The sequence below is a fragment of the Fukomys damarensis genome, unplaced genomic scaffold, assembly GCF_012274545.1.
Source record: "Fukomys damarensis isolate Sample0158 unplaced genomic scaffold, DMR_v1.0_HiC HiC_scaffold_19, whole genome shotgun sequence".
Taxonomy (NCBI): domain Eukaryota; kingdom Metazoa; phylum Chordata; class Mammalia; order Rodentia; family Bathyergidae; genus Fukomys; species Fukomys damarensis.
Window position 1 is genome coordinate 3,320,720 of NW_022900931.1, and position 21,184 is coordinate 3,341,903.

General features: G+C 52.4%; 2 protein-coding genes across 4 annotated transcripts in view; both read right to left on the minus strand.

The window, feature by feature from the left end:
- Positions 1-161, minus strand: part of Trmu (tRNA 5-methylaminomethyl-2-thiouridylate methyltransferase) — a 15,368-nt gene extending 15,207 nt beyond the window's left edge. The window contains exon 1 of the mRNA XM_033765883.1: positions 69-161. Coding sequence (XP_033621774.1) covers positions 69-161 — 93 coding nt within the window. The remainder of the gene's footprint in view (positions 1-68) is intronic.
- A 1,006-nt stretch (positions 162-1,167) lies between these two features.
- Gtse1 (G2 and S-phase expressed 1) overlaps positions 1,168-21,184 on the minus strand; it is a 23,431-nt gene continuing 3,414 nt past the window's right edge. For 2 of the 3 annotated variants that reach the window (XM_010634309.3, XM_010634310.3), the window contains exons 3-12: positions 19,286-19,343; positions 18,553-19,168; positions 16,442-16,612; positions 15,211-15,367; positions 12,905-13,270; positions 6,779-6,851; positions 4,994-5,236; positions 3,829-4,030; positions 3,333-3,596; positions 1,168-2,957 (exon numbers count right to left, since the gene is read on the minus strand). In XM_010634309.3, coding sequence (XP_010632611.1) covers positions 2,874-2,957; positions 3,333-3,596; positions 3,829-4,030; positions 4,994-5,236; positions 6,779-6,851; positions 12,905-13,270; positions 15,211-15,367; positions 16,442-16,612; positions 18,553-19,168; positions 19,286-19,343 — 2,234 coding nt within the window. In that variant the 3' untranslated portion in view covers positions 1,168-2,873. The remainder of the gene's footprint in view (positions 2,958-3,332; positions 3,597-3,828; positions 4,031-4,993; positions 5,237-6,778; positions 6,852-12,904; positions 13,271-15,210; positions 15,368-16,441; positions 16,613-18,552; positions 19,169-19,285; positions 19,344-21,184) is intronic. The other variant, XM_010634311.3, reaches the window with a different exon arrangement.

Below are 21,184 nucleotides of genomic sequence, written 5' to 3' on the forward strand. Positions count from 1 at the left end.
GCTCCACCGCGGGGGCGGCTTCCGCCTCGCGCCGGAAGTCCCGCCCCCACCACAGAGGCCGAGCTCACTGCCGGGCGGGAAACACGCTCCTCGCTCCCCGCGTTCCGCCTAGACTTGTGGGCATCCAGCGTGAGAAGGGACCCTGGACCTCCCTGGTCCATGACCAAGGCTTCCCGGCTGCCCGGGCTCTCTCTCCCTCCCAGCCTCATCTTTAGTTTTAAAACCATCAGTGGACTAATCCAGTATCATAAACCCCTGAACCAAGATCACACACCCATGATCCAGTCACCTTCCAAAAGCCCGTCTGTGAGCGTATGGGGCTTTAGAACATCTAGATATAAGCCAAGACAGTACAGTAAGTTCCTTCCTGCCTAAATCAAAAGGCTTTGGACCTGAGTGCACTACAGCTAACCCAAAAAGTAGCCAGAACTGTTGCGAGCAGGCGACGCAGAGCACTGTCCAGCAGTGTCTCAAACCTCAAAGAGCAGCCGGGTGGAGATGGGGCAGAGAGAAAGGAAGGACGCCAAGACAAGAGTCTGATCAAGGCGACGTTTATTGTAGGCAAGCATCAGCCTTTTAAAGGAAAAAAAAACCCACAAACTATTACGGGCTAGGATTACCATAGTAACCTCAACACCTGTTCCACAGAAATGAGAGTTCACACAGGAAAGAGAAAACAGGCTCAACAAAAACAAGTTAACAACACTTGCAACTAATAAGCATGATTCCCACAATAGGTGGAGGAACTTAACAAAATGGAGTTACTAAAGTTAACACTTGCAACCAATAATCATGTTTCCCACACGGAAATTTACACATGCACATTTTCTGTGGCTTTTCAGTTAAAAATGTGGTGTTTTGGCCACCTGTTAGCACCAAGGGTTCACTGAGTATTACTGAGTGTGCTGGCTTTGGCAAAGGCAGAGTGATAATAACCCAAGCTCCACCTGTCAACAGCAGTGTGAGGTGTGTGGATTTCAGATGGAAAACGCAGAGCCATTTGACCACAGAAATGTGCAAATCATAGGAAACTGAACTCCTTAAGGTTGGCAGGGTTATGCTCCATTGGCAGCTAGGGTCCTTTGTGCTGTGCTAAGGAGGTGACCAGCCCTCAGCCCGCCCAGAGTGCCAGAGGCATGTTGGTTCTAACATCTTAGCACTTCTGTGCACCCTAAGAGTGGTCAGATTGGGGCCTGGGTGCCAGAAAAGGTAGGGATTTCAGGCAAGCTGTCCAACTGCAGAGGGGGCATGAGGGGGAGTACAGCTTGAGCACAAGGACAGTGCTGCCCAACCCATGTGCTTAGGCCTTCTCCAGCTGTCCATAGACGCCAGAAGTACTGCTGTGCTCCGGGTACTTGTACACTGGACCGCACACCCTTGACTCCAGGACAGCCCAGCACAGGGAGGAGAAAGCACAGGAAGAGCCAGGGCCCAGGGCTCCAGGTGAGGACTGTGGAACACTACCGCTTGAGTGGAGACAGCCAAGACATAATTTGACTATCACAACAGGTTAGCCAAGTTTGATGTCTTTTTTTACCCCATCAAACATCAGGCCCCAAGATGTCACAGCTTTGTACTTCACTGGACTCCCAGGAAAACGCAGCCTGACCCACACTAGAGGTGTCATTTGTTGAATGAATTCACTTCCGGGTTTGGTTTTATTCCTCTGTGATTCGAGGGATCAAAGCAGAGGCTAGGTGAGGGCCCTGTGGTGCTAATACCTAGGATGCTACAACTCTGCAGGGGGACCTGCTGCAGCCCCTAGCCTGCTGGCAAACCTGAGGCAGCCCCAGCTCAGTATCATCATTGTTCATCTTTGTATGTCCCCGCCTTCTGTTCAAAGCCTTTGGCTGCAGGTGTGTCCATGCCAGCTGTGTTCCCCACTCTGGATGCCACCACAGCTGGTTCCAGGTGGCCATTCTATATTTGCCACATTATCTGTGGAGGTGTGAAGTCAAGCCTGGCTGTCCCTTTTCTGAGCTGCAGAAGAGGGAAGGACCTGGCCTAATACAGGGAAACTGAAGTGGGGTCCTGCTAGTCTCCTCTGATGGTAGAGAACAGACTAAGGACTCTTCAAACCATAAAGAGACGTGCAGAAATCAGGGGCCTCCAGGACACTGGTCTTAGTAAATGAGAGGCTTCAGGCAGGCGCTGGTTTCCAGTGCCCTTAGTCCCCAAGACCTCCATCGGTGTCCCTGATGAAAGCACACCGAGCTTGCTCCTGGCCAACAGGTGGGGCCTTGGCACAGGGCTGGGCCTTTCCTGTTACCCATGTTTCTCCCTCCCTCAGGAAGCCAACTGCCTAGGGGGCCTCTGCAAAGTGTGGCCCTCGCCCCTACACTAGAACCAGCTGAGTGCCCGGCAGATGCAGGTTCCCAGGCCCGCGATGGGGGTGGGTATAGCTGGGATGGGCTGGGCTCTGGATTTATGCCAATTTTTACTCATACTAAATTTTCAAAATCACTTATAAAAGCACTAATGACCAGATAACAGGTCTTGCTTAGTGATGGGTGGGATGAGAATAGCTATATACATCTGAAAATCAGGATAAGCTTCAAAAACAAGTATGTTTTAATGTACTTTTATTTTACAGTTTAATTTAAATCTAGATTATTTAACATTTCATACACATTTAACTTTAAAACTAGGTGCTTGCTATTTTACACACAGAAACCTCACATTCTTCATTCAGAGCGCGCACTCCAGCCTAGGAATAGAAGGGGAGGAGCCTACGGAAGCAGGACTGTCCCCAGCTGCCCCTCCAGGTGCAGAAAATGCACATAGCCTTTAAAAAAAATATGCTTCCTATACCACATTTCTAAAGGTCAAAGCCACTTCAGGACCAACTGCTCCTCGCACAGCTAGCAAACCTCTCAGAACCGGAGAAGTGGCGAGTCCAGGTTTTCTTTGTCAGCCTCGGGGCTCAGCTGGATGAGAGGGGAGCACAGGTCGATGAGCTGCGGGAGAGCAAATGACAAGGTGAGCACAGCCTCTTGTGCCCCAGCACAGGTGCCCCACCACAGACACCACGGAGACCTGCACGCCAGATCCTCCTGGGGCTTGCGGTAGGAAAACAGCCACTGTCACGGTGAGATGTCGGGGGAAGAGATGGACACACTGACATCAAAACCTAAGGTGCCCGTGCTCCTCCCTAACTGCAGGTATGGGCTGTGGGGCTGGGACACTAACCCTGCACCCCGAGCGCTCGGTGGGTCCTGGCATGATGCCTTACTGGCAGTGGTAACTTTTGAGAAGCTTAGACCACCATGATTCCAGGTGCCTGGGACCAAGAGCACCCAGGCTAAAGTTGGCACAGATGGCCAGGCCCTCACCTGGCCCTCGGCTGGCATAGCTTTGGACACATCATGTCTGCTCATGTCCGGGGTGTTGGCGGTGAGGTCGATCAAGGGTCCGCTCGCAGGCCCCAAAGACACATCCGCTCCAGGAGTGCTGCCAAGGTCGATCAGTGGGAGGTCCTCTGGGGCGCGGCTCTCGGCCGGAGGAGAGATGGCAAGCTGGTCCAACCCGATGTCCACAAGCAGCGCTGGGGCAGGGCCGCGCAGGGGAGGACGGTCCAGCACTGCTGTGTCTACCACCTTGAAAGACACAGGCTTTGCTCACCAAACCACCCGGAGGAAGCCCCAAGCCCTCCCCAGCGTGGAGGCACGGCCTTGCTCCCATTCCTTCCCTCTGACCCCTGACTGCCTCCTTCACTAAACAGGGCAAAGAGCCAGCCACAGGGCGAGTGCTGCAGGGAACTGGGAGCCATGCAGAGCAGCTGGGCTCTGTGTACCCCACTGCCTGGCGGGCATGAACCTTCCTGCCTACCTCAGCTGGGTGGGTGTCCTCCTTGGGCTTGGCCTCGTCCTGAGCTGGTCCTGTGGCAAGGTCTTCTGAGGAAGGACTGCTTTGCTCTGGGGAGAAGCAAAGAGCTTGGGGCACAGAGGGAGGAGGGGAGAAGACCCCTCTGGGTGAGGAAGCCACCTGCCCATGTCCTGGCCCTCGGCCGCTGTCCCTCGCTGGCTCAGTGCTGTGAAAGAAAGGAGATTCCTGGAATCATCGGGTGGTGGGACTGCCTGGCCCTGTGCTAGCTCCTCAGCAGAGCCAGAGTTTCGGGGACACTGTGGCTGTCCCGACATCGAGTTTCTTCTGCCTAATGGGAGGGCTGAGTGGCTCCCAAGGTTCTCTTCCACTGGAAACAGGCTCATTCTGGTCTGGCCCTGTGCCTTTTATCCTTTCCCTAACAGCTGTTAAATATCAGGCCAGGCACGGGGGCAGGCAGTGAGGCTCCTCCTGGCTCCTAGACATGGCCTCAAGTCAAGGAACCAACGCTGAGACCAACACTATCCACACAAGAATTACACTCATAAATATTTCCGGAGCTCCGTGTTCTGGGGGTGTGTAAGCTCTGGGGGTAAGGATGACAGAGGGTCCCGGCTCTCCGGGAGCTTCGTGGCCACAGAAGAGCCTGACATCCCTCAGGCAGACAGCCACATCCTTCTGGGTGCAGGTGATGGGAAGAGGAGCGGGAAGGGTAGAATGAGAGGGAAGTAGGCTGTGGTAAGGCCAGGGCTAGGGCCAGGACAGCGCATTACAGGCACAGGGTGCAGCGAGGCAGGCATGCTGGTGGTGGGTGTGTGTATGTGTAAGCACCATGACCAGACAGGGACAGACGAGGTGGGAGAGGTAGGTGGGGACCCTAGGGCCACCAGTCCTGACAGCAGCACCAGAGGGCAGGGCAAAGAGCCCGGCGGGAGGTGCTGAGGTCTACCCTGCCAGCCTCCCAGGGCCCTGGTACCAACCACCTGGGTGGCCCAAGCACAGCCTTTACCTGGGTTTGCCCTGTACCAGTCAGTTAAGAACCACGGCAGGAGCAGGGAACACCCACACTTTCCTCTCCAGATCCCGTCCAGTGCTGGGTGGGTGCCGATGCTGCCCCGCCTCCTGAGGACCACACGCCACCCAGCACAGGGTATGCAACCTCTGCTCTCACCCTACTGCGGATCTCCTCCGGGGCTCAGAAGACAGCCGCTGCCGGGCAGGGACAAAGAGCGGGGATGCTAGGGCCCTGGGCATGGTTCTGGGGGTCATCAGTGGGAGGCCAGAGAGGCGCCGGCTGGCAGGCGTTGGCAATGCGGACATTCGTCTCGCACTCGTGGGCGTCCGCGTGCTGCCGGAGGGGCTTTGTGACGCTGGCCCTGAAGAACGTCTCACAGGAGTGCTGTGAACCACGGCCCTGGGAAGACACGGTCAGAGGTGAGCAGAGGTGGGCTGAACAAAGTGAAACGCCCACCAGCCAGTGCGCCGAGTCTGGCCAGCAAGGCCTGGGTCAGGCTGTCCTTGAGGAGGGGCTCCAGGGAGGCAGGACTGCAGCCTGCCCACTGGCAAGACACAAAATTACCACAGTCTCCATCTCGCGTCCCATGAATCTGCCGCCCCGCCTGGCTGTCATGTGTTTTCTTGCTGTTGATGAAGAAAGGCTGAGTCCACTGTTACTGGAGATGGACTCTGTTCACGCCCCTCCCCTGAATTCTTACCCTGAATCCTAGCCTGCAACTCAGTGGGGGTTGGGAGGTCTTAGGGAGGTGATGCAACCAGGATGCGAAGCCCTCACGAAGGGACCAGTGCCCTTACAGGGAGGCCCGAGAGCTGGCTTGCTCACTACCGTGTGAAGATGTGGTACGAAGGCCGCCCGCTGCTACTGCTACTGCAGGGTATTGGCCAGGCACTGAGCCTGCCGGCACCTTCCCCTCAGACGTCCAGCCTCCAGAACACCTGTTTCTGCTGTTAAACCCCAGACTGCGACAGTTTTGTAGAGCAGCCCAAAAAACAGGGACTTAGAAAACAACACCACTCAAGGACATCTTACCAATGTGGAGCCCAAGACTTATCTGTTTTTTCATGCATCAAGGACAACTTCTATATTTTTCAAAGAATGTGGAACCTAAATAACACTCCCTGGAGGACAGACTCTGCCCAGGGAGCCTGCGGCGAGAGGTACCCACAGGTCAGGCTCCTGCCCCACCGGCTGCCCCTCTCCGGCTGATCCTGCAGGCTCCACCCTGAACTCCAGTGATGATAAATACAAACGCCAACAAATGCCATCCTCAATGCAACCCCAGGGGCAGGAGCTATTCTTGTGGTCTCCAGGGGACACCAAGGTACAGAGAGGTAGCTGAGGGGGTTGAGGCTGTCCAGCTCTGGGTTGTGCTCCCACGCCATGCCCTGGGTGTGGGAGAGAAGGCATCTCCCCATGGCTGTGCTGTGGGAATTTGGTTGGACCATGGAGTGCAGCGGCTCAAGTCTACATACGAGGAAATCAAAGCCCAGGGCGGTCAGGACTTTGCTGAAAGCCTCAGGATGATCCAAGTCAGAGCCGGGAGCGCCTGTCTGTGGTGTCCTAGCCCAGCACTCCCTCCGCTGGGCCTAACCCTTCCCACTGGCGGTGTGACGCAGGCTGGCCACGCCTTGCGCCAGAGCCCCTACCATGTAGATGCGAATCCAGAGGCCGAGTCCCTCCCATTCCCCCACCTCTTCCGCACTGAAAATGGGGAGTGGTGCTGGCGACCAACCTCCACAAGTGACAGTAACGGCTACAAGAGAAGGGACGCCAAGGACCCCAGGGCAGGCAGAGGTGGCTTGGCTGTGGCCGAAAGCCTGCTGCAAAGGTGGCCGGGCAGCGGCCGCGGGGAGGGCACCCCGCAGAGGCGGCATTCGGAGGAGCTGGGAACACGTCGTCCTCTCGACTTAAGAAAGGAAGCAGCCCGACGTGACTCACCTGCCAGCAGATGCCCACGACTGCAGCCTCTGTGTCCGCGAGAACTTCAGTGTCGTACCATTGGGGGACCCGCCTAGGAGTGAGAGGTGGGCATGGTCAGACAGGCCGCTGGGAGGCCCCTCGTTTGGGGACTTCGGCACGCGGGCAAGTCTGATGTCTCTATTTCCCTACTCCAGTGAGGGTGGCTCCCGTGAGCGAGACAAAGGTCAGAAGAGTCACACTGAAAACCTGCAGCTTGCGAGCAGCACTTGCCCCGCCTGGGACCCAGTGAGAGAGGGGCACAGCACACTTGAGGCAGGGGCTGCGGCCCAGGCAGTGCCCCAGATTATGTGCACCAAGCAGTCTGGCCTCTCCCAAACAGCGCAGGTCCGTCAGGATGAGTGGCAGACGGAAGGTGTATGAGCTGCGCGGTGAGGACAGGAGCAGTAGCCTGTGGAGGCTGCAAAGCAGATCTGAGTCACTGCACACCAGATGAGCAAAGCAGCCCAGACCCCGGAACTGGCAGAGTGAGGAGGGACACCCGCCACTGTGCACATGGGGCCGGAGGTGTGGCGCGGCTCAGAGGACAGCGCCCGAGTACACAGCGGGCGCCTCCGAGCTCCCTGCTCTGCTGGAGCCCGACTTTCACCCCCACCCGGCACACCGCCCAGCTCAGCAGCCAGGGGGCTCTGTCCCCGCCTCCGCCAGCCCTCTGGCCACTGACAGGTGGCACCCAGCAGACATCAGGCTATGGGTACCTTGCACACACAGCCCTGTGGTGCCTTAACCTCCTGGAACCTCAGGTGGACGGGGGCCCTCCCCTCTCAGTGGGTCTGAGCGAGGCTTCCACGACTCCCCAGAGCGCCTTTGCCCTAGCAGAGGGATCTCTGCCAGTCACACCCTGCACGGGCACCTCCTCCCGCAGCTGGCGACACTGCAGTCCCTGCTGTGGTCACTACGCAGGTGCCGAGTGAGCTGGCCTTGAGGTGCCCGGCTTTGCCTTCAGCTCTTTGTGATTCTTCCCCTGTCCACAGTTCTGTCTGGGTGCAAACATCTGCTTCACCATGAGACATTTTAGCTGAGTGCAGAAGAAACTGTTCTCTCAGCCTCTGATGAGAGGCATGATCATGTGACTGAGTCCTGATCACTGGGACATAAAAAGAAATGGCAGATGGCCCGAAGTAAGTATTGTGCCTGGGAAGGGGGACGTGTGGCCTGGAGCTGGTGCAGCCACATTAGACCATGAGGAAGGGAAACTAATCATGGCTAAACGACACAGAAGCCTGGGACCCTGCAACTGAGGAGCAGCTTACCAGCCCTGCAGAGTCTACCTGGCGCTGTGATGGGGGAGGTACATAAACATCTATCGTGACGAAGACTACAGTTACTTGAGGCTTGTAGAAGAATCTAATCCCCACTACTGTAACACATCCCTATACCCACTAGTCTTCATTCTCTCCTTGGAACTTGTTAAAACACCCTTCTGTCTCAGGACCTTTGCAAGTGCCACTTCTGCTACCCAGAATGTTCTCCCGCGGGGTGGCTGAGGGGCTACCTGCTTCATGTGTGTGGTACTGGGGACAGAACCAGGGACTTCATTCAAATGCCCATCACTGAGCTCCATCCCCAGCTCGGCCTCTTGCTCCTGGTTCAGAGCTTGGTGCCCTTCCTGACATCGGAGTGGAAGGACCACTGTGTCTAAAGTCCTCCTCAACACGCAGCAGAAATGACACCCTCCTTATTCATTTTATTATTACGCTTAGGATCCAAAACTGCACTTGATAATACTTTGTATCTTCTATTAAACATAAATTCCACGAGAGCAGGACCTGGCTGATCATTACAGCCCTTGGTCCTAGAGTTCTGAGTGCCTGGCACTCAGAGACGCTTGGCTCCCTGAACCCTTGGGAATTCTGTGAGCTGGCAGGGGTCACAGGCGGCCAGTGTCGGCGAGCAATGCCAGGATCTCCCAGGTACCTGGGAAGGCTGTCAGAGTCAAAATGAAGCCACAAAAAAGAAATCAGGAAAGCCAGGAGGTCGGGAAGGGTGGGAAGGGTTCGCTCATCCACAAGTGCCTCCCAGCAACCACCAGCTTTGCCACATTTGTCGATATCAAGATAAAGACAAACGGAAGTGGAAAAAGGACAGAGCCTTATGATTTTCCTTACAACATTTCAGCCCCGATGGGAGAAGGGGAAACCTTTCAAATTAAGGGTTTTGCAACTGACAGCAGCTCTGTGTCAGCCTAGACTCCCAAGAGTCATCCCTTCTGGAAATGAAACCCTCAGTCTTCAGCAAGCAATGGTTTACAACTGTCCTGCCTTCTTTTAAGCTTCTCCAACGCCTTGGCCTAATCTTGAGCTCAGAGCAAAATAAAAGACCTCTCTGTGCAGTGTCAAAACTGTGTCGTCTGTCACACGGGTCAGGAAAAGCCAAAGAAAATCTATAAATAATTTTTTAAAAAACATTTTTAAAAATGTTTCCACCCACAATGTTTAGCCAGGCAAACCATACTGGCAAAGATAATTTTGTTATAAAATTCAAGGTCACCCAGAGGTTTGTTATTTCAATCAGTCCTAGATAAAATGAAAACATACAAGAGTTAACCTCTAAACTAATTTAAGACTGAAGATGGACAAAAGGAAGCCAGGCGTGGGGGCACATCCTGTAACCCCAGCAATGGGGAGGCCGAGGCAGGAGGATGGCTATGAGTGAGGCCATCCTGGGCTGCATGAGTTCAAGGCCTAGGCCAGCCTGGAATACATAGTGAGACCCTGTCTAAAAACAGAAAGAGTACTGGGGATTTAGCTCAGTGGTTCTGCCGCCTACTTCCCAAGTGCAAGGTCCTGAGTTCGAGCCCCAGGACCAAAAAAAGAAAAAGAAAAAAAAGAACTAGGTGAATGTAAGAGGGGTAAATGTTGGTAAGTGAAATTTGCATGTATTTTAAAGTTTGAGGTCACAGATATGTACATCTGAGTCATTTCCCAGTGGGCTGACACTGAGCCTCAACTACTACATATAAATTCAAGATTATGGGCCAGGGATTTAGCTCAGTGGTTCCGCTCCTGCCTCGCAAGCGCAAGGACCTGAGTTCCATCCCTGATAAAAAAAAAAAAAAAAAAAATTTAGAGATTATACTGGGTTTCGGGGGTTTGTTTGTTTTTTGAGACAGGGTGTCACTTTATAGTTCAGGCCCTGAACTATGTAGCCCAGGTTGGCCTTGAACTCCCACAATCCTCCTGCCTCTGCCTCCTGAGTGCTGGGATTACATGTGCCCAGCCATGCTGATAAAATCCATAGGGATACTCAGCCTTCTTTAAGTTATATCATCTGCACATACTATTGGCTTGTTTGTTTGTTTGTTTCTGGTACTGGGGATCAAACTCGGGACCTTGCACTTGCGAGGCAGGCGGTGGAACCACTGAGCTAAATCCCCGGCCCAACATACTGTTGGCTTAATATTCTAAGCATTAGACGACTTTATCCCAGCCTGGTGGCCCTGGTGTGACATTGTGGCTCATACTCGTCATCTTAAATGCTTTGTGCTGTACAAACCACTGAGTTCCCTCCTCAACTGCTGCACTCTCGTCAAACTCCTATCCTCTGGCCTTCACAGTTTTGATTCTCCTCTAAACGGGTTCACCATTAGTCATTGGCTGTAAGAGACTCGTGAGCAGGGTGCTGGTAACTCTAAGACCAGCGGACTACACGGGAATTCCCAGAACTCTTGTGAAGAGGCCAAGGGGCTCGCTAAGTGCCCAGGGCAACACGGAAGAGGAACTGAGGAAGGAGACTGGGTCAACGGGCAAAATACGTGGGCTTTATACCATTTACTTGAAAGTTTACTTTTTTTATTTTCTAGATTTAAAGAAGCTTCTGAAGCTATCTACAGTTTACAGTAATTTGATATATTTTTGTAAACCAGTGGGAATGATTTACTTTTTCCTCCCTGCTTAATTCCTCCCAAACTCAAAAACCCTGTTTGTATTTTTTAATGGCACTGTGCTTATTTGCCTAAACTTGGTAAGAATCTGTTCTCTTCCTAACAGACTGTGATGGAAAATGCTGGCTGATCTGAAAGTGTTCCAGGTGCCTGGTTCCGAGGGTCCCCAGCCTTGTTGTGTGTAGAACCCTCAGCTCCAGCAGGCCTGGAGCCTGGCACATGAGATGTGAACCCGGGGGCGACCCCTGTCTGCTCTCCAGGCCCCACAGGTTTCTAAGCCCAAGGTTACTCCATGGCAAAGCTCAGTTCTTACCGCTCACAGGTGAGTAGTGCAGCCTAAGCTAATCTAAGTTTACGAACAAATTGGTTTCTCTTGTTACCTTTGGTAAAAGTTGGTATTACTGCCGGGTGTGGTAGCGCATGCCTGTAATCCCCAGCACTCGGGAGGCTGAGGCAGGAGGATTGCTGTGGATTCGAGACCAGCCTGGGCTACATAGTAAGTTTCAGGTCAGTCTCAACTACATAGTGAGACCCTGTCTCAAAAAAACCTCACTTTAACACTCCTGTCATCAAATGGCAGCTCTGTTCATCGAAGTTTTTATTTATTATCATCAGCTGGACCGGACCCTAAATTCTCCAACCAGTCTCCACCAACCCTGTTCTCTCAGATCACTGAGATCTCGGCATGCTCCTCCTAAAGCCCTGCACACAGGCAACCGGGCGACTGGCTGTGAATTCACAGGGACAACGAGCCTGTGTGCCCGCGTGGGTCCCACGTAAACTGCACAGGCACGGGTGGCATCACCGTGACATTTGAACCACACAAAACAGGGCAGGAAACTAATGTCAGAGAGGATCTGGTCACGAGGCGTCTCCTACCCTGCTTGCTTTTGGTGTATGTTTTCTTAGTCTTTTCACTCGGCAGGATAACAATGCAATTAAAACCCTTCACTCCATAGCCCCTGCAGGTAACTGCACAGACCCTGACTTAGTGACTCTGGTGACATCCAACACAACTTCTTGCTCACATCAAACTAACAGGGCTCTCTGATAACACTCTCTTACTTATCCCAACCCTGGGACGATCACATGATGATCAAAGAAGCTTGCTGTTAATACTACATGCTGTGTCCGGAAACTGAGACTCGGCACGAAGGGAAGGGGGACGGGCAGGGCTGGCCCTGGGTCCCTTCAGTCCATCTCCTCTCAGCCTGGGACGGTGGTTCAAGGCCACTGCACAGACCACATTTGTTACGCTTCTGTTGTTTTGTTTTCCCTTTTGAACTTTGTACCAATTAAATCTCTGCAATACAACTCCTAACATAACAGTGTTGGCCCAGTGCTCTGAGATGACAGCCACCGCCTATAGGACAGAACTGAACTTTCTGTGCCACACAGCTGTGTCCCATTAATTCATGGACCCTAAGCAAACACCACCTTCGACCTCCCAGGTACACCACACCCTAGAGGTGGGTAGGCCCGGGAGGGCAGGACAGGCTCTCTGACCCCAGGCGACAGAAACGGGACCCAGGGGACTCAGGGGAAGGCCAGAGGATGGGAGAGGAAGGAGCTACAGGGAGAAGGGCTCTTCTCTTGCAGCACCTGGTACAGGACAAGACTCCAGAAGTCATGACAAGAGCAAGCAGGGGACAAGGGACTGGAGAGCCCGGGGGGCTGGGAACAGTCACACTCCAACAGCAAGGAGAGTGAGAGCCGACAACAGTTCCTGGGAGCACTAACTACCGCAAGCAGCGGCCCCTCAGATCCACTCCACTGAGCAACAAGCGGTGCTGCCTGCCTGCGAGACCGCAGCTCAGCTCCTTAACGACGGACACAGCGTTCAGACCCTCAAAACGCACAACTGGCAACACCAGCAGTGGGAAAAACCAAGTCCACACAAACACACTCCACAGTGCAGAGACGGTGGTGTTGGAAGAAAGAGGCTAAGATAGCAGCTAGGAACAGGCTCAACACAGCTCCACAGGAGACAGATGGCGAAATGAAAACTGAGCTGGACGTCCTTCGCCAAGGTTAACTCCGCAGCAGCTGGACAGACAGGGGAAGATGAAGATGTGACACAAGGGACAGTGCCAGCCCTGACCCTGAGGGCAAGGCGAGCGAGAGGCAGGGGCACAGGGCTGTCAGGGCAAAGGAACACTTTCTCCAACATTTCAAAAACACATTAGATATCATCAATTACTTACCGATCGAAAACCTGGGAATTTTAAATGGATCTGTAGGAGTAGACACAGCCTTCATCCTGGAATTTAGACAGGAATCTCGCCGACCTAGGCTTTGAGTTTTATTCAGCTCAGAAGATGCTGATGAAACGGAAGCAGGGTTCGGCCTCGGGCCTCCACTTTCCGGGGTCTGCGGCTGGGCTGGGGGAGCTGTGGGTGGTGCCGTGGACCGGGTAGCATCAATCCCTCCTGCCTGCACGCTGGACGCCCCCACAGGGGCTGCTGCCAGGGCCTGGCGCAGTATGGCAGGTCCCGGCCCGCCCGGCTTGCCAGTGCTTGGCAGAGGCTGGGCGCCACCGGCAGGAACACTTGCAAGCTCGCTGGACTTCCCTGCAGGATGACATACGAAGGCAGTGTCATCAAACACACACTGATTTTAAACCAAGACCCCGTCGCCCACGCACACAGCGCACCACCATCGGCAAATCCCCAGACAGTCTCAGGCACATGCTCACCAGGCTGCCTGCAGCTCCCTGGAGTGTTTTCTGATTCTCAGCGTGATTACCAAGAAATCAGTAAACATCCCCAAGGTCGGACTCTATCTCAGCTAGGTGTGGTGGCACAGGCCTGGAATTAGCAAGCTTCTTTCTCAAGATTAAAGAAACAGAAGGGCTTGGGATACAGCTCAATGCAGAGGCCCTGGGGTCAGTCCCCAGTGGTAGGGGTGGGGGGACCTGTCTTCATCGCTTTGGCAGCACAACTCTACCCACGCCAAGCAGAGGGAACTGGCAGTATAGTCACGGAGACCGCACGGCACAGGGGAGGGGCGCGGGGAAGGAGATGCAATCACGACCAGCTGAGCTTTAAATTATGAGGACGAGGCATAGTTGTATTCATCACAAGAACAATTTAAAATACAACAGCAGTAGCTCAGTGGCACAACACCTGCCTGGCAAATCCAAGGCCCTCAGTTTGATTCCTGGTACTGGAAAAAAAAGAAAGGAGTAACAGATAAACTAGGGTGGTAAACCGTCAGCTACTATCCTTAATGAAGTCAATGTAGTCAAGGATTCTCTCTTTTTTGAGACAGGGTCTTGCTATGTCCAGACTGCAAGTCCAGGCTGGCCTTGAACTCATGGCAATCCTTCTGCCTCAGCCTCCCCAGTGCTCGGATTATAGGTGTGTGTGTGGCTCCACCACGCCCGATCTGGTCAAGGATTCTTAAAGAAAAGTTTGAACTAATGCCATAGCTTCTGTGTAGTACATAACACAGCCATGCAAGGTTCGCTCCCACATGCAATCTTGTCTGACCCTGGTGTTCTGCTGTGTATGACACTGACATAAACACACACCACAGTCCCATTCCCGGCTCTTGACAGAAAGTCACCGGAGGGGTTTGATGTCCTGAGCCAGTGAACAACACACACCCCAGAAGCGCTTCCCTCCCTGCGTGCCAGAAGATTCCCAAGGCTTACAGGAGTCCTGCAAGACAGGCGTTGTCACCTCAGTGTAAAGGTCAGGACACGCACTTCTCACCACCGAGTGGCAGAGTTGGGATTCCAAATCAGATCAGAACAAAACCTCACTGGACCATGGCCAGTCTACACAGCAAATAGGATCTGAAGAGGATCTAGGTCCTTGTGTTTGTTTCTGTGGCACTGGGGATTGAATCCAGTGCTCTGCATGCTAGGCAAGTGCTCTGCTACTGGGCCACATCCCCTGCCCAGGATTTAGTTCTCACATTTATTTAATTTTTGTCTTTTTGGCAGTGCTGGGGATTAACCCAGGGGCACTCTACCACTGAGCTAGTTCCCAGGCAGGACTCAAACTTGCAGTCCTCCCACCTCTGGCTCCCTCAGTGCTGAGATCACAGGTGTGTGCCACTATCTTGGGCTCAGAATTCAGTTCTTAAGAGCAGAGTCTACATGATCTGCCACCAAGGGATTCCTCCCTTTACCACTAGATGGCAGCCTTGGCTCTGCAAGATGAGCAGGGAGCCTGAGTTTGAACAGGTACTCAGGTTGGGATTCAATCACATCTGGGAGTTACAGGGCCAGGAGCTCCGGGTGATGTGGACAGCCACATCCTGACACCTGAGACTGAATGCAAGACTGGTGTGAGGCCCTGGGTACACATGTTATACAACTGCATATGCCCCGAGTGGAAGCCACCCATCTCCCTGGCAGAAGCACCACAGGGTGGGGACAAGGACAGTCTTCTCCCTGCCAGTGTCCAGAGCAGCCTACATTGTGCCCTCTGCAACAGCCAGCTGGGCCCAAAAGCCCTAAGCAGTCTTGCTTGGCTCATCTGGTATGGATTCCACGGCTCACCTTTGCCTGCTGCTGGGGATGGGCACACGCTGGATGCTGTGCTGGAGGAGAACCCCGAGGAAGAGGAAGAGGAAGAGGAAGAAGAGGAAGAGGAAGACTTTCCCGGGATGCTGCCAGCACAGCCTGGAGGCTTTAACAGACTCCTCTTCAGCCCCACCTGAGATGGAGAGTGAAAATAGAGAATCAGCCAAGATTTCATTCTCTACCCATACTATATTTACTTCTGTAAAAGCAGGGTCTCAAAAAAATTTTTTAATATAATTATCCTGAATTTAAAGCTAAGTAATTTTGCAGTATAGGGGCTTGTAGGTGTCTGCATAGGTCTGATCCGTGATGCTCATGTCCTCTGCACATGGCGGTATAATCTGTCTGCAGTTTCCCATTATTTAATTAATTTATTTATTTTGGTAATGAGGATTGAACTCATGACCTTGCACTTGTGAGTTAGGCGCAGTTCTGCTGAGCTAAATCTCCAACCCAAATATTAAACCACTTTTTCTTTTTTTGGTACTGGGGATTGAACTGAGGACCTTGCGCTTATAAGGCAGGCATCGGAACCACTGAGCTAAATCCCCAGCTACCTATTATTTTAAATCAGCTCTAGATACCTTAAAGTCCCTAATGAAATGTAAATGCTGTGTGAATAGTCATTATCCTCCACTGTTTATACAGTAATGACAAAAAACGGTCCGTACATGTTCAGTACAGATGCCACCTTATTTTTTGGAATATTTTCAATTTGTGGTTGGCTGAACATAGGGGCGCAGGGACCAACGGTCCTCAAAGTGAGGCTTCACACGTCTACTCGAGAGTCACTGTGGGGAGCTGGCTGAAATGACACTTTAAGGTTCTAACTCAAACCTCCCGAGTCCACTAGGCTCGGCCCAGCTCTAACTACTCTCACAAAGTCCACAATGACTTCTACGCATAGTTCAGCAGACACCAATGCCAGAGTGTGAACGGCAACGAGGCGGCAGTTACCATGGCCATAAGGAGCTGCGGCCCCATGAGACATCAGGGACCATCACTACTTTTACAGGTGGCCTTGGCTCGGACAGGGCAGAGCCAGCCCATGGTACAGGGCGAGGCCTGACTTTAGTGCAGGCTTTTCGCCAAGCTGCCTCTGGTGGGCTCCATTTCCGACTTTCCTACCCTGGCTTTAATTAAGATACAAGCTGCTGCCTTGTGCCCATCCACACAGGTCACGGCCACACAGCCCCAGTAGACTCACCTTGCTAGGAACCAGGAGTGATCGCTTGCCTTGGCCCCTGTGGCCTCTGGTACCCAGCAGGCTGGCAGCATCCAGGGACGCATGGGGTTTTTCTGGGAGCCCAGCCCCACGGGGTTGCTTTTCATTCAGGAGTTTCCCCTGGGAGGGACTCGCTGGTACCTCTTTCTTGAGCTGAAAATTTAATGTGAAACGTGAGGACTGTCTAGACCATAGCAAAGTCCACAGGCCCCAAAGCTACTGTTCAGAGCCACCCCAGGCTCCACTCCTCTTCCCAAACGCTACCTGGCTTTCAATTCTTCAATTAGGGCAAGGGGAGCAGGACCATTTGCCCCCACCAGATGACCAGGCATGCACATGGGGACAGACCTGGCTCTCACTAAACAGTGTAAAATCATAGCAGGACATGGGCCTGGAAAGCTACTCTTGCTTAAGGACCACTCGGGAGAATCTGGTTCTAGCTACACACGTTCTAAAACCCTGTACAGAGGCTCCTTCAATCTGAATCCCCCTCCACCACAGGCGCTGCCCAACTGCAATAAGTCTTGGTATCCTGCCAGAAGTTGCTTTCACTGGGCCTCAAAGTCAAAGAATACATTCCTGACATATTTAGGGACGACGGCATTCGTGGAGCTGCTCCATGCTCGCACGGAGGCAAAAGCGGCAGGCACTGTGAGTCATGACAACATGGCAACAGCTCTTTTCCTTTGTGGCATCTGAAAAGTTGAGATAAACCTGGAGTGGAGGCCCAGGCATCGTGGAGACTGAGACAGGAGAATTGTCAAGTTCAAGAGCAGCCTGGGAAATTTAGCAAAACCCTGCCTTGAAAAATCAACAAAGAGCTGGGGATGTAGCACACTGCAAAGGTCCTGGGTTCAATCCTCAATACCAAGAAAAAACAACAACAAAAAAGACATATTTCGCATCATATTGAATCTGTCATGTTAAAAGCATACACTCGGTGGTTCTTAGTGTATCTGCTATCTGCACAACCATCACCACACGCTAGAAGAAAGCCGCAGCTGTGGGCAGGCACTCCAGTCCCCTCAGCTCCCCCACCCCTAGCAGCCATGCAGCTGTTTGCCATCTCTCCGGTTCGCCCAACAAGGCATGTCATGGAATCACGAATTATTCATCGTAAACCTATCTACGGCCATACCACCCTGAACGCACCCAATCCGGTCCAGTCTCAGAAGTCAAGCGGGGTCGGGCCGGGTTAGACTTGGACGGGAGACTCACACAGTACCCAACCTTCTGTGCCTGGCTTCTCTCACTGTGCAGGATTTCTCAGGCCATCACATAAGAGCAAGCATGGCTACTGCAGGGCTGTGCGGTCCAGATAGGCCACATGCTGTTGCTCAGTGCCCACCTGCCCCATCCACATGTGCCAGGCGCAGTGCGGTCGTGCCCACGGGCTCTGCCAACACAAACACTGCCCCGCATCCGAGTGGACACAGCCCCCCACACCCCAGTCCACGGTGCTCCTGCCCGAAGCCCCCCAGTGAGCACTCCGGTCTCTGAGCACAGCTAATTGGGGGGAGATGGGTATGGAGCTGGGGGAAGACGATCCTGGGTGCTTGCTGGGCATCCTGACAGCTCACAGCCATTCCTTGAACCGCTGCCCAACAAAGGCAGAGCTGGGCCCACTGTGCCCTGCGCAGTCTCTCCTCAGCCACAGGGGCAGCCAAGCCTCCCCTCCCAACGGCAAAAACCCACTCAGGCAAACCTAGAAGCAAGTCACGGTCCTGGTCTGACAGACACTCCTGCCCACCTGCCACCAAGCTCCAGGACCGTCCGGGTGCCACAGGCAGCTGACTGCACCCCAGTGGGACACCTGTCAGCTGCCACTTCCCAGGACAGCGTGTTCTCACTTGACACATGTCAGATGAGGCGTGGCTGTCCCCAGGAAGGCCCTTCTCAAGTGGGAGGTGCAAGGTATTCCGAGGCCATTGCCTGGGGATGAAGCCCAGCCTCACTGGCGGCCACAGCCCTCACTTCGTGACTCCTACCACACCTCCAGGTTCCCCCACCCCACCCCACCCCACCCCCGGCCCTGAAGTGGGGCAAGGACCAGAGGTGGGAAGCAGGGGTCTGGGTCCCCAGAAGTGTTCTACCTTCTCCGAGGCCAGCTGAAGGTGGCGCCCTTGTGCAGATGAAGCTCGAGGTGGTGGCAGCTTGCTGGGCAACCTCTTCTGAGGCAGCGCCTGACCCAGAGGGTGGGCAGCCCGTGGGTTCCCGGGCAAGGCATGTGATGAGTGCTGCCCTACAGGGGCAGGGCTGGCCGGGCCTGGGGCCAGGAACAAGGGCTTGGCGGAGGGAGGCTGGCCTTGTGAGAGTGGCGATCCCACTAAGGGGCTGTCTGACAGGTAGTATGTTTCTCTTTTAAGTGACTTGGGGCTTTTCTCAGTTTCCTCTTCTTTCTCAAAGAGGCTCATTTTTAGCTTTGACTCCTGGAGAAATTTTTCCACGCCCTGGCTCCAGGTCTGCTCAGGCTGGGCAACTGGGGCTGCCTGGGTCCTGCTCTGACTCTCTATCTGCAGGGCCAGCAGGTGCGCCTCCTTGTACACTTCCACGAACTTCTCCCCAGTGAGCGGGCTCCAGGTGCAGGCACTGGCTGGTGCCGCCGAGGCGGGCTGTGCGGGAACCTGGTTATTTAACTCTAGGCTGGCAGCAATACACCTTTCTCTATGGCCAACAGGTCCAAAAAAGACTTCATCATCTTCATTTGCACTATTTTTAGAGAAAAAGATCATTAATGATTAATAATGCTGGCATTCAATGAAAGACTTTAGTGAATATGTTGTGCTCAAAGCAAGGGAATAAAACTCCTTTTTTTTTTTTTTTTACCTCGAAGAAGACAATGAGAGATCGAAGTCAAATTTTTCATCAGCCAAAAGAAGAACATCTGGGGAAAAAAGCCTGCTGTTATTTTAGAGGTGAGATAAAAAATGAAAATATTACCAGTCTCTATACCTCTCAGAGCTACTATAAAATTTCACCCCTGAAAGTATAAACTCATCACTTTTGTATATTTTCATAGTGAGCTCCAGATTATCTTAACTCTTCTTTTTAAAACTGTATCAGCTGGGGCCAGGAATTTAGCTCAGTGATGCCGCTGCCTTCCTTGCAAGCTCAAGGTCCCAAGTTTGATCCCTGGTACCAAAATCGCCCCCCCAAAATACTGCATCAGGTGTTCTGAATTTGCTAAGCCACCCCCAAAGCCCAATGCCTTGTTTTTGTACCCTGATCTAAAAGATATTCACTGAATCATTCAACTGGCTTTTCAGGAAGAGGTGAGTCATTTTCAGGTTGAGAACATTTTCAATAAACTACGTGCCTCAGCACCCCTGGAATTCACTCGACCTCTTAGAGCTACAAAACACCTGTTGATTTTTCAACAATGAATTCAAACATCACTCAAACAGCGTAGGGACTCCCATTCCCACTGCAGCCTTTATCAGTCTTGTCTTCCAGCTCCTCTAAGAGATCACAGGCTCCAGGTTGGTGGACCTCACCTGAGACAACTGCCCCTTCTACCTGCCCCACCACCATCCTCGACACTCTGTAGGAGCCTCTGAGATAACAAATATCTACTACACCCCAAGTGCTCCAGTGTCCAGCTAAGTCCTGGCAAAGAGCGTTGAAATGTAATGAACGGGTATTTCAATATTGTGAAGCTTACACAGCTCTCTCACGAATCATATCTCATTGGGTCTTAACCATCAATGCAGCATGCTTATCAAAATTGTAGAATTTTGCCGGGTGTGTTGGCACATGCCTGTACACACAGCACACTTGGAGGAAGAAGGATCCCAAGTTCTAGCCCACTCTAGGCAACTCAGAGACTTAGTAAGACCCTGTGTCAATATAAAAAATAAAGGCCAGGTGTGATGATACATACCTGTCATCCCAGAACTCAAAAGGCTAAGTCAGGAGGATTGTCATGAGTTCAAGGCCAGCCTGTCTCAAAAGCAAGTCTCTGTCTCAAAAGAAGATATATATATATATAGATACTCATAGCTCAGTGGCAAGGTCTTTACTCCACTATTGATATATCATAGAATTTAAAAATATATCCTAATTAGGCCTAAACGGGTTTGCAGTTTGACTTCATCAAGGAACAACATAGAAAGGCTGGGAGTGTGGCTTATTAGTAGACCACATGCTTAGCATTTAGAACCTCTGGGTTCCATCCTCAACACCAAAAAAAAGTGGGGAGCGGGTAAGAAAGTACCGATGTGTTAATAAAAAGTGGGGGACACCCAGCAGAGTGGAAAGTAAAGGGCTCATAGACTAGTTTGCTCAGCCTCACGCACAAAACCCTATAGGTCCAGCTGAAGCGGGTCATTTTCTAGAAAAATATTTAACCTTTGTATTTCAGTTACTAAAATTTATTTAGTTATAAAGATGAGTCCAGAAGACAAAATTTTAATCTCAATTATAACAAAGTAACTGAAGAAATATATTAAAGGGCTGTCACCTGGTTTCAGAGGACACACAATTCTATGAAATCTCTCCAGCACATGTAACTGCTGTCACTCATACTGCTCGAGAAAGCACAAAAAATAAGCCTTCCAGCTTATTTCCATGAAACAAACACAGTGATACCAAAAACCTTCACATTTTGCTCAATAAAGAAAGCTACAGGGCCAGGGATTTACCTCAGTGGTGCTGCCGCCTGCCTCAAAAAAGCAAGGATTAGAGTTTGATCTCTGTTATTAAAAAAAAAAAAAAAAAAAAAAGAAA